This window comes from Eptatretus burgeri, chromosome 19 (genome assembly GCF_056783735.1).
Source record: "Eptatretus burgeri isolate ZD-2024b chromosome 19, Ebu_testis_v1, whole genome shotgun sequence".
In the NCBI taxonomy this organism is placed as follows: domain Eukaryota; kingdom Metazoa; phylum Chordata; class Myxini; order Myxiniformes; family Myxinidae; genus Eptatretus; species Eptatretus burgeri.
The window spans coordinates 2,005,636-2,017,822 of NC_140979.1; the positions used below are offsets into that span (position 1 = coordinate 2,005,636).

Sequence of the window (12,187 nt, forward strand, 5' to 3'; positions counted from 1 at the left end):
TTCTTTAAAAAAAATTTAAATATTTTTCCAGGTATTTAAAAAATATTTTATTAATACAGAAGGCAGTTAAAACAGTTTTGGAGAATTTACAGAGCTTTTTGTTACTCCCAGAATTGATTGAATTGAAAATTTACGTCCAAGAATTTGTTCGATAAATCTCTCTTTTCGTGCTTTTCAGCATCTGACAGTCAATGAATAGAGCAGTCATAAAAAATAGGAATGTATTATTTCTTTATAATCCCAGAAATTGGTATTTTGATGATTATATTAGTTGCGAGAAAAAGTTACATACTTTGACCTTCATTTATGTTGCCAAAAAAGAAAAATTGGGTAATTTCATTGAAAACTCGCAAAACCATCAGAATAGGTACCCCTTCTTCAAATTATCATATTTTGGTATATAAATGTAATTAAGCGATACGGTTTTTTGTTCTGAACTCAATTTGACTTACACTTTCAGGAAAATGTAGTGAGAAGGCAATGGAACAAACTTCATTTTTTGACATTTTTGAAACAGTGTTTCAACTACTTTCATGTGCTTTTGGAACCACTGACATGCGCTGAGCCTTGAGAGATTGCGCGAAACCGATATATAGCACGATATCTCAAAAAGTTGTAGACGGATTCAGACGAAATTTGGTGGACACGTTGGGTGTGTGATAAGGAAGAATTTTTCCATTTTGGTGAAGATTCGAATCCGCATCCGGATCTGATAATGTTTTTTCGGTGAATCTTCACCATTGAGAGATTGCACTAAACCGATATATAGCACGATATCTCAAAAAGTTGTGGACGGATTCAGACGAAACTTGGGGAACACATTGGGTTTGTGACAAGGAAGAATTGATTCGATTTTGGTGAAGATACGAATCCGGATCTGATAATTTTTTTCGGTGAATCTTCACCATTGATATATCGGGTCAAAAACGATATATAGCACGATATCTCATCAGGTTGCGGACCGATGCAGATGAAACTTGGTGGAGACGTTTGGTGTGTGACGAGGAAGAGTTGATTCTATTTTGGTGAAGATACGAATCCGGATCTGATCATTTTTTAGGTGAATCTTCACCATTGAGATATCGGGTCAAAAACGATATATCGCACCATATCTCATAAAGTTGTGGACCGAATCAGATGAAACTTGGTGGACACGTTTGGTGTGTGACGAGGTAGAGTTGATTCCATTTTGGTGAAGATTCAAATTCGGATCCGGATCTGATAATTTTTTTTAGGTGAATCTTCATTGAGAGATTGGGCGAAACCGATATATCGCACGATATCTCAAAAAGTTGTTGACGGATTCAGACTAAACTTGGTGCACACGTTGGGCATGTGACAAGGAAGAATTGATTCGATTTTGGTGAAGATTCGAATTCGGATCCGGATCTGATAATTTTTTTAGGTGAATCTTCACCATTGAGATATCAGGTCAAAAACGATATATAGCACGATATCTCGAAAAGTTGTGGACGGATTCAGATGAAACTTGGTGGACACGTTTGGTGTGTGATGAGGAAGAATTGATTCGATTCTGGTGAAGATTCGAATTCGGATCCGGATCTGGTAATTTTTTTTAGGTGAATCTTCACTATTGAGAGATTGGGCGAAACCGATATATCGCATCATATCTCAAAAAGTTGTGGACGGATTCAGATGAAACATGGTGGACACGTTGGTTCTGTGATGAGGAAGAATTGATTCGATTTTGGTGAAGATTCGAATTCGGATCCGGATCTGATAATTTTTTTCGGTTAATCTTCACCATTGAGAGATTGGGCGAAAGTGAGACATAGCACGATATCTCTAAAAGTTGTGGACGGATTCAGACGAAACTTTGTGGACACGTTGGGTGTGTGACAAGGAGGAATTCATTCGATTTTTGGTGAAGATTCGAATCCGGATCTGATAATTTTTTTAGGTGAATCTTCACCATTGAGATATCGGGTCAAAAACGATATATAGCACGATATCTCAAAAAGTTGAAGACTGATTCAGACGAAACTTGGTGGACACGTTTGGTGTGTGACCTGGAAGGGTTGATTCGATGTTGGTGAAGATTCGAATTCGGATCCGGATCTGATATTTTTTTCGGTGAATCTTCACCATTGAGAGATTTGGCGAAACCGATATATCGCACGAAATCTCAAAAAGTTGGGGACGGATTCAGACGAAACTTGGTGGACACGTTGGGTGTGTGACAAGGAAGAATTGATTCGATTTTGGCGAAGAGTCGAATTCACATCCGCATCTCATAATCTTTTTTGAGGTGAATCTTCACCATTGAGAGATTGCACTAAACCGATATGTAGCACGATATCTCAAAAATTGTGGACGGATTCAGACGAAACTTGGTGGACACGTTGGGTTTGTGACAAGGAAGAATTGTTTCGATTTTGGTGAAGATACGAATCCGGATCTGATAATTTTTTTCGGTGAATCTTCACCATTGATATATCGGGTCAAAAACGATATATAGCATGATATCTCATAAGGTTGTGGACCGATTCAGATGAAACTTGGTGGACACGTTTGGTGTGTGACGAGGAAGAGTTGATTCGATTTTGGTGAAGATTCGAATTCGGATCCGGATCTGATAATTTTTTTAGGTGAATCTTCATTGAGAGATTGGGCGAAACCCATATATCGCACGATATCTCAAAACTTGTTGACGGATTCAGATGAAACTTGGTGGACACGTTGGGTGTGTGTTGATTCGATTTTTGGTGAAGATTCGAATCCGGATCCGGATCTGATAATTTTTTTAGGTGAATCTCTACCATTGAGGGATTGGGCTGAACCGATATATCGCACGATATCTCACAAAGTTTGGGATGGCTTCAGACGAAACTTGGTGGGCATGTTGGGTGTGTGACGAGGAAGAATTGATTGGATTTTGGTGAAGATTCGAATCCGGATCCGGATCTGATAATTTTTTTTAGGTGAATCTCGACCATTGAGAGATTGGGCCGAACCGATATATCGCACGATATCTCAAAAAGTTGTGGACGGATTCAGACGAAACTTGGTGGACACGTTGGGTTTGTGACAAGGAAGAATTGATTCGATTTTGGTGAAGATACGAATCCGGATCTGATAATGTTTTTTAGGTGAATCTTCATTGAGAGATTGGGCGAAACCCATATATCGCACGATATCTCAAAACTTGTTGACGGATTCAGATGAAACTTGGTGGACACGTTGGGTGTGTGTTGATTCGATTTTTGGTGAAGATTCGAATCCGGATCCGGATCTGATAATTTTTTTAGGTGAATCTCTACCATTGAGGGATTGGGCCGAAGCGATATATCGCACGATATCTCACAAAGTTTGGGATGGCTTCAGACGAAACTTGGTGGGCATGTTGGGTGTGTGACGAGGAAGAATTGATTTGATTTTGGTGAAGATTCGAATCCGGATCCGGATCTGATAATCTTTTTTCGGTGAATCTCTACCATTGAGAGATTGGGCCGAACCGATATATCGCACGATATCTCAAAAAGTTGTGGACGGATTCAGATGAAACTTGGTGGACACGTTGAGTGTGTGACAAGGAAGAATTGCTTTGACTTTGGTGAAGATTCGATTGCAGATCAGGATCTGATAATTTTTTTAGGTGAATCTTCACCATTGAGAGATTGGGGTAAACCGATACATGGCACGATATCTCAAAAAGTTGTTGACGGATTCAGACGAAACTTGGTGGACACGTTGGGTATGTGACAAGGAAGAATTGATTTGATTTTGGTGAAGATTCGAATCCGGATCCGGATCTGATAATCTTTTTTCGGTGAATCTTCACCATTGAGAGATTCGGGCCATTGACGATGTATCACACGATATCTCAAAAATGTATTGAGCCTGATATGTTCTCGTGGCTCAGGCATTGCGTGCCGGAGGTATGTGCGCTACCAAGCGCCCTTCTGGTTTATCATTATTTCAGGCACGTCGAAGTTTCTCGTTTTTCTATGAAACACTCTGGAATATGTATTTCCCTTTTACACAAAATTAATAGTGTCCTCCATTCCCTTGTGAAAGTGGAAGTCGTCCATATTATAACTACGCTGCCAGATTTGATATTTTCAAGTCGAGTTGATAAATGTTTACATCGACAAATAATTACTTCGCTTGAATGCACAAAAGCCCTGAGGTCCTGATACAAATAATACCAAAATTTCTATATGAGCATTAAAAAAAGAAATTAATTCCGAACAAATTACTCAATGCAAGTTATTTTTGTTGTATTGATTTTCATTCATTGCACACACACTGAAACAGATCTGTCCGACGTGTCCTGTCCGGTTTTAATCGTCTAGTATTGCACATTTTTGTGTTTGTCTGCAATTAAGTTGTGCATTTCATTGTCTTCAGAAATACTTGCAAACTACGGTTCATACGATGATAATTTTAAATCATTTTGCACTTTTAATACTTTATAATCGGATGATCACTTTGTTTCGTGTCGTACGCCATGAATTGCTGAGTTTCTCATCGTTCAATGTTGGATCCTTGTGCCATAATATTATGTTTATCGGGCAGACGGAGGAATTTCATCGGAAAGATAGGATTTTCGAGAGTTGCTTGGTCCGTGGACGTGTAGGAGACATCTCGATGTAAATTGAGTAAGGAAACTGTGAGCTTAAGTGTTACTCGTCACCATACGGGGTGGGGGGCTGGGGTGGTGCTGTGTTAATTAGGGAGGGATTAAAGATGATTTCCCCAGTATGTGATTGCCCACTGTGACCTTTTCCTATGCTTTTGCATCTCAAGACCGGCAACAAAAAGGGATCACGTCCTTAAAACAACAACAACCGAACTGCACGTCCAAGCAAGCAGAGGAGCCCACAGTTGTGGGACGACTTCATCGAGTGAGGGGGATCTCGCTGGCTGGCTCCGTCTGCACACGACAAAATACGGCGACACAATTCTCGTGTCGTGCTATGAATTTGCCACGTGACGGGGCAAGACACTAGTCGTTGACCGTCGTGCTGCATCGAAAGCCTCGTGTTGTGCCATTCCGGGAGAGCGAGCCTGGCATTCTGCAGTGGAGCGGCGTCAATCGCCCCGATAATGAGGAGGAACTTTCACGACAGCTTGTGGGCTCTCTTGATGTGGGGATCATCCGCACAAATTACCTCCCACAACGAGAGCGGCTTGGTGCCATTTTGGGCGCGGTTTCCCGCCACGCAGGACGGTGCGGCTCGACCCCAAAGCTCATCAAAGATCACTTCTGGACCCGAAGCGAAGTGCCAGAATAAATGAGGGATTTTTCTTTTTCTTTATCTTCCCCCCTCGTCCCCTTTTTGTGTCTGAGTGCAGAGGCGCCTCAAATAGGAATTTAGATTTAAGTTCCCTCATGTCTTGATTCATTTCTATCAGAACTGTTTGATTTTCTGTTTATTAAATCGTTATTTCTTTGAAAAAATCATGATTCTTGTGGCTCCACACGTAACGCACCGTGTTTTCTTTAATCACATGATCATCCCAAGGACTAATGACGTATAAATTATTGTGTGTGTTCTCCTTCCAGATTCCCAACATGATAATAGAAATCACTGAAATGAATCACGATCTTAATTGCTTTTCAGAGGGTTAAACTTTCTGGGTGTCCCGTACGTAACGTGTATGAATTCTTGGACTTGCTCATCACCTCTGAATATTTAATTTTTTATCTGTACTTTGAGGGACTTTGTGGCCTCCTATTGGTCCAGCAGTGATGTACGAGTTCAAAGGAGGTTTCACGAACCTTCCACACGCACGAACACCATCGCTGTACCAATCGGAAGTCCTGAAACACCTCTTGTAGGTCCTATCATTGTCACTGAATAACTCTTCTCAATGCCAATAGCTGTGGTCTCTTTGTTGAACCCCAGGCAGACCAGCGCACAGGGCTGCAGGGTTTCCTGATCTTCCACTCCTTAGGGGGCGGCACAGGTTCCGGCTTTACCTCCCTGCTGATGGAGCGCCTCTTCCTCGACTCCGACAAGAAATCCAAGCTGGAGTTCGCCGTGTCCCGTATCCAAGCTGCCTCAAGTGTCCACCGCAGTGGTCGAGTCCGACTCGACCTTCGGGCCAGCAGTCCGACTTCATAAGTTCGGGTCGGGGTTAATAAGTTTATGGTGAAATGTAATGAAGATCAAATCCAAGACGATTGAAAGATTTTCTTTTTCAACTTCATGACACTGTTGTCTGTGCTTGCCAGGTAGATACCGAACAGGTAATTTTGTCCAAATTAATCAGGAAACGACACTTATCCCATCTCATTTAGTTGTCTATTCATCACGAGGTACCAGGCTCGCCCTCTCTCGAAGAGGAATCGAACATTGCAGGTTCATCGGTTGCTCTCTCTCATTTGCACAAGGATCAAGGTGAACAAGGCAAACCTTGATGCACAGATCAGATGTAAGTTCTGCACATCTTCGTGGATTTGATTGAATACATTGAAAATATTTTATCCGTCATCGAGGTTTCATCAGTTAACTGCCGGATTATTTGTGTGTTTGAAAATGCCGTTGCCAATGTGTTGCCTTTCCTGCAATCACAGTGCTGTAGTTGCTTTTATTTCTGACGTGATATAATGACCGGCTCAGTGGCATTGTGGTTCGGAGGAACCGCTCGAATAAATTACTTTTACATCTCCAGGGTGAGAGTGACTGCTCTGAGTCTTGGAGGTCGGCGTCTTGTTCGTTACGCGTGGGTCACCATGATTTGAGGTCATCTATATGTTACGTTCGATTACATCATGATATCGTTTAACATATGTGGATGGCCTCGAATCATGGTGGTCATGTCTTCGAATTGGCCATGGTCCGGCACGGTCGGTCCGCTCTAACCCTCGGGTAAGCAAAGAGTGAGACACGAGCGGTCAAAGTTTGAGGGAGGTCAAAAACAAATCCCCGAGCACTCTCTGAGAGCAGAGTTTTGGTGGGTTTTTGCTGTCACGAGAGGTGTTTTGGGGGTTGTTACGAAGGTTGTTAGGGTTAGTACACATACTGTACTCCCTAACAGTACACATATAAACATGAGGTGGGAGTGAAGGGGAAGCCGTAGCCAGAGGTATTCCTGGGGGTGTGGGGGAGTGAGGGCAGTGCATGGAGAGTAAGGAATAGAGTCTTTGATGAAGAGAGCAGCTCCTCCACCAGGACGAGGTTCAGGACTGTCATACTGGAGGAGGGAGTAACCAGGGAGAGATACTTGGGAGTCAGACACGTCTTGGGGGAAGAACGTTTCTGTTAGGCAGATTATGTCTGGTTTGTCAGTGGCAACCTGTATGGAAATATCTGAAAGGTTTGAGCGAAGTCCTGGGATGTTTGAGGTCCACACTGTTAATGAAGAGGGAGGGGAGGAGGCTTTGAGTGCAGGGGGTGGGAGGATAGGACAAGGGAGGAGGGGGGGGAGGTAAGGAGAGTTGTTGAAGGAGTGTGGGGGATTGCAGAATAGCTCAGGGAGGGGTCTGGATGAGGAGGAGAAAAGGCTCTATGGTGCTGGGGGAGAGGGGGGCAAGAGAGGGGGAAGAAGGCCGTTGAAAATTTGAGGAGGTACAATGTGAAATTGAATGTTCAAAACACTTGCTCGAATGTGAAATCAAAACAATGTTTCGGTTATTTGAACATTCTCTTGCATCCCCATTCTTTGGCAATGACATTGTAACAGTGAACCCAGACTCAAACCCGAACCAAGGTTCTCGTCCTCTGGTTATTTTCACGCCACATGACCCGGTCTTCGTTGAGCAGATCTCCTGAGCCACGAAACGACAGCCATGCCAGTCAGACGAGTCTGCAGCCCCAAAGAGGGTCTCATTACGTTCTCTTGGGGCTCCGGGATTCGAGCGCAACAGGCAGTGTCTAATTGTGAGCTGAGCAGTCTGCTCGTTCTGCAGATGCTATAATTGAGTGAGCGCCAGTCGCTGTGCCAATCATCCATCTTACATGACACCGCGATCATAAGGAGCTATGAACAAAAGAACTGGGAGACCAGTGAATTTGAACAGGATTAACTGTCATAACAATTACACAGCAAACAATAAAATCCCTTTAGCCCCTAACGGTTACTCACCCTCGAACAAAGAGGATGCTCATAACGAGCTATCCTCCAAGACCCTCAGACATTCCACAATAGTGAGACAAGGGGAACAAGACAGGACAGAAGAGGCAGTCCGTCTACCTGCAGCAAGTCTCTGATGGTGAAGAAGAGTTTGAGAGTTGTCACACGTCACTCCTGGGAATGACGTCACACTTGGGCAGAAAGTCCGGTAGAGTTGGGAGTTACATCTTGGCAGTCGGTTGCTCGTACGAACCTTTAATAGACGATGACAGAACTTGATCGAGACTCCTTATTTGCACAGCAGGTAACTCCGTAGGGGCTGAAATGTCTGTAGCACCCGGTGATCGATTGCAGCAATCAACGGCTGGTAATGGGAGCTAAATAAAAGGGGACGAGGTTGATGGAGTGAAAGGAACGAACAAGCAGTTTGTCCAAACAGAAGGTATTTCGAGCTGATTGAAAAGCTGCTCCGAAAACTTGGAGTCAACGAGTCTAAAGAACATGAAGGATATCTAAGGATATCTGAAGGATATCCCTGACAATATCTGCTGCTCTTCCTTCGCTCCAATTGGTTCTTCTGACCACGTCCTTGTTAAAGTGGACATCTCTCTGGCTGTTATCAGAGAACCACCTCACCGCCGTCGAGTCTGGCATTTCACTCAAGCCGACTGGCAGGGTCTCCGAGCAGCCATCAAACTTACAGACTGGTCTCCCATCACTACTTTCTCAAACATCAACTCATCCTGGGAATTCTTTCAAAGAAACTTGCTCTCCCTCATGCACAGATTTATCCCCTCTCGTGTTCAGTTGTCTTACCCTTCCTCCCGCCCTTGGTTTACTGAAGCTTGTGGCGAGGCAGTTGTCCTGAAACAACTTGCCTTTGCCTCATGGAAAGCAAACCCAACTGAGGGCAATCTCAGTTCTTTCCACAAAGCTCGGAACAAGTGTGTATCTACCCTCAGGAGAGCCAGAAAACAACATCTTTCTCATCTCAAGTCTGAACTCTCAAACCTCTCTCCCTCCTCAAAATCCTGGTGGCGTTTAATCAAATCTGTTTCTGGTGTATGTTCCCCCTCCATCCCCTCCCTTACCTCAAATGGCCGCACTGCTGATTCCACACGTGATAAAGCTGAATGTCTAAACTCGGTGTTTGCAGCTAAATCTTGTGTCCTAAACCCATCACTATCTCTACCCACTTTACCCAGTCGCACCCAACTGTCCCTGGACTCTGTATCCTTTTCTCCTGACAAGGTGGAGAGCTTGCTTTCCAAACCTCGAGTCAGATTCTGCAACCGGTCCAGACGGCATCAGCCCACGTGTCCTCAAAGCCTGCTCTTCTGCTCTTGCTCACCCTCTCTCTGTTCTATTCACCCTCTCATTTGCCCAAGGTCATCTGCCATCTGCTTGGAAATCTGCTAACATCACTGCCCTGCATAAAAAAGGTGCAAAAACAGATCCCTGTAACTACAGACCAATCAGCCTTCTCCCAATCATCAGCAAGGTGATGGAATCCATCATCGCCTCAGATATGAAATCCTTCCTCTTCTCCAATGGCTTGATTTCCAATCATCAATTTGGTTTCAGACAAGGTCACTCTACCCTGGATATGCTGCTTCTGCTCTCCCATCAATGGATGGAGGTCCTCAATGCCAGACAGGAAATCCGAGCCGTATCCCTGGACATATCACGTGCTTTTGACACAGTCTGGCACCCTGCCCTACTCACCAAACTCTCTTCCCATGGTATTCAAGGCCATCTCCACTCATGGCTCGCAGACTTCCTCTCCTGTCGCAGTCAACGTGTGGCCCTAAATGGAGTTCTTTCATCCCCTCTTCCTGTGCAGGCTGGAGTTCCTCAAGGTAGCGTTCTGGGCCCTGTTCTTTTTCTGGTTTTCATCAATGATCTCTCGGACTCTCTGGAAAATCCTCTATTTCTCTTTGCCGATGACTCCACCCTCTGCCGTACCATCTGTCATCCCTCAGACCGGCAAGCAGCAGCTTCTTCGCTCACTGCAGATCTGGATAAAATCACAAACTGGTCCAACACGTGGAACATGTCTTTCAATCCAGACAAATCTCACACTCTCACTATGTCTCTTCGAAAGGACCGTTTACAAAACCCCCCCATCCACTTTCTCAACAATCCGCTGGAAGAAGTCTTTTCTTTCAAGCTTCTGGGTCTCACTATCTGCCATGACCTTTCCTGGGAAAGTCACATTTCCAACCTTGCCTCAAAAGCCAGTCGCCGACTGGGAATCCTCCGTCGTGCAAAGTCCTTCCTCGGCCCTCTTGAGCTCCTGACCACTTACAAAGCTTTTGTCCGTAGCCTGATGGAGTACTGCTCTCCCTCTGGGCTGGTGCTCCTGCCTCCCACCTTTCTCGACTTCACGCTGTCGAAACCAGGGCATTTAAGATCATCGGCATCTCCCGCAATGAAGCTGAGTCTTTGGGTCTCTCACTCAATCACCGCAGGTTGGTCGGTGGTCTTTCTGTCTTCTACCGACTCCTCTCCAGCCTTGCCCCCCCTGCTCTCTCTGAGATTTGTCCCAACCACATTTCCACAGGGCGCTCAAGGTCCGCCAACAACCCCCTTCTGGTAAAACAACCAAAATCACGAATCACTGCTCATCTTCACTCTTTCATTCCTCTTTTTTCCCGCCTTTGGAATAAACTTCCTCACTCTATTCTTTCCCATTCTTCCCTCCAGGCATTCAAAACAGCTGTTCACCATCATCTCTTATCTTCCCCCATCCAAATCCTCGATCTTTTCTACCCCCGATAATCCACCCAAGTCCACTTCCTTCAATTCTCCTGCTTTCCTTCCTGAAAGTCCCTGTAATGTCCATCTTCTCTTCGCTATGTTCCCCATCCCATCCCCATCCCTCTCCCTTCCACAGTTCACCTAATGTGTCTGTTCCCCAATGTTTTGTCCCTTCCACTCCCGCCCCTCTTGTCTCATGCCTCCTTGCTGTGAGTTGTGTGTTAGCTCTCATACGAGCCTCGACCAAGGTATACAAAAAAGAAAAAAAAAAAAAAAAAGGATAAATATAGACTGATGTGGGCGTGGCCTCGCCAGTGTTTGTGACGTCACAGAGAGGGAAACTCGCCTTCTGAGGACGCTTCAAGATGGAGAGGAATCACGTACATTTCGTAGTATTCTTCTTTTTCATACTTTCATTTTATCTCGGTTACCAGCAGTACCTTGAACAGGTGAGTTTTAAACGAAGAGGAATGCTTACGTGTACCTTTAAACGGGTTACCAATACCTGGACGGGTTCGTCCATGCGGGTTCGATTCCCCCACACAGCATGATGAAATAAATTGATTTCACTGTTTTGTGTGTTTGTGTTATTCACTTCCCACATTCACTACCAATTTGTCCAAATCACTTTGACTGTTCCAACATGTTTTGCTCGTCGTGTCTCATTCAGAAGCTGCGAGAATACTTCATCTGGATCGTGGAAACGTTCGTAAACGCCGTCCCTATTAAGGTATGACGTCATAATGCTCCACGTTCCACATGCATTCTTACTCTGTGTATAATCTCCGTCGTTTCTCTCTTTCTTTGGGGAGCAGCTTCCCAGTTCGGGGCAATTCACCTCCATTTTGTTTGTTCCCTGGAGCCTTGATCTTTGGGAAGGCTCTTGCTTACTTGCACCGTGACGGCTTTATCTGAACTCTAATTCGATATATGATTTCATATTTTTTTGTCGTCGCTAATATGTTGAAAGTTTCGGATGCAAAAAAACGGGAGGAAAATTCGCGTTTTCAGATGAAACGTTCAAATTAAGTGAAATTAAGGCCTGAAATGTCAACTGTAACGTCCATTCAGACTCCCTCACGGCGACAGAACAGGATTGAACAAAATGGGGTGCGTAAAAACAGCACGTGGAGACCGCCCAGAGATGTCCGCGGGGGGGGGGGGTGCACATTGGAGGGGAAGGGAAGGCAGCACAAGGGGAAGGGAAGGGCGATACAGAAGGGCCAAACAGCAAGATTTTATTTTTAACCGCCGGGTTCGATATAAAACCAGGTGTCAGGATTTAAAACCAACGTTATCTACCTGGCAAAAGCCTGCCTGCCTGCATGCTCGCACATGCAACTACCCTTGAACTCCTCTGTTGGCTCACTCCGAATCTGATTCA

General features: G+C 44.6%; 1 protein-coding gene and 1 long non-coding RNA gene across 17 annotated transcripts in view; both read left to right on the plus strand.

Annotated features, from left to right (window-relative positions):
• The window catches only part of LOC147008395 (tubulin alpha-1C chain-like), a 78,931-nt gene that overhangs the window by 37,403 nt on the left and 29,341 nt on the right, over nucleotides 1-12,187 (plus strand). For 7 of the 16 annotated variants that reach the window (XM_085865004.1, XM_085864991.1, XM_085865003.1 and 4 more), the window contains 3 exons: nucleotides 5,874-6,015; nucleotides 6,294-6,402; nucleotides 11,474-11,533. In XM_085865004.1, the coding sequence (XP_085721130.1) occupies nucleotides 6,388-6,402; nucleotides 11,474-11,533 (75 nt within the window). In that variant the 5' untranslated portion in view covers nucleotides 5,874-6,015; nucleotides 6,294-6,387. Of the gene's footprint in view, nucleotides 1-5,873; nucleotides 7,331-11,473; nucleotides 11,534-12,187 lie in introns of those variants that run through there. The other 9 variants (XM_085864997.1, XM_085864996.1, XM_085864998.1 and 6 more) reach the window with 4 other exon arrangements.
• Nucleotides 1,817-5,425, plus strand: LOC147008396 (uncharacterized). The gene is made up of 2 exons (XR_015053452.1): nucleotides 1,817-4,622; nucleotides 4,771-5,425. It is a non-coding gene; the product is annotated as an uncharacterized LOC147008396 (long non-coding RNA).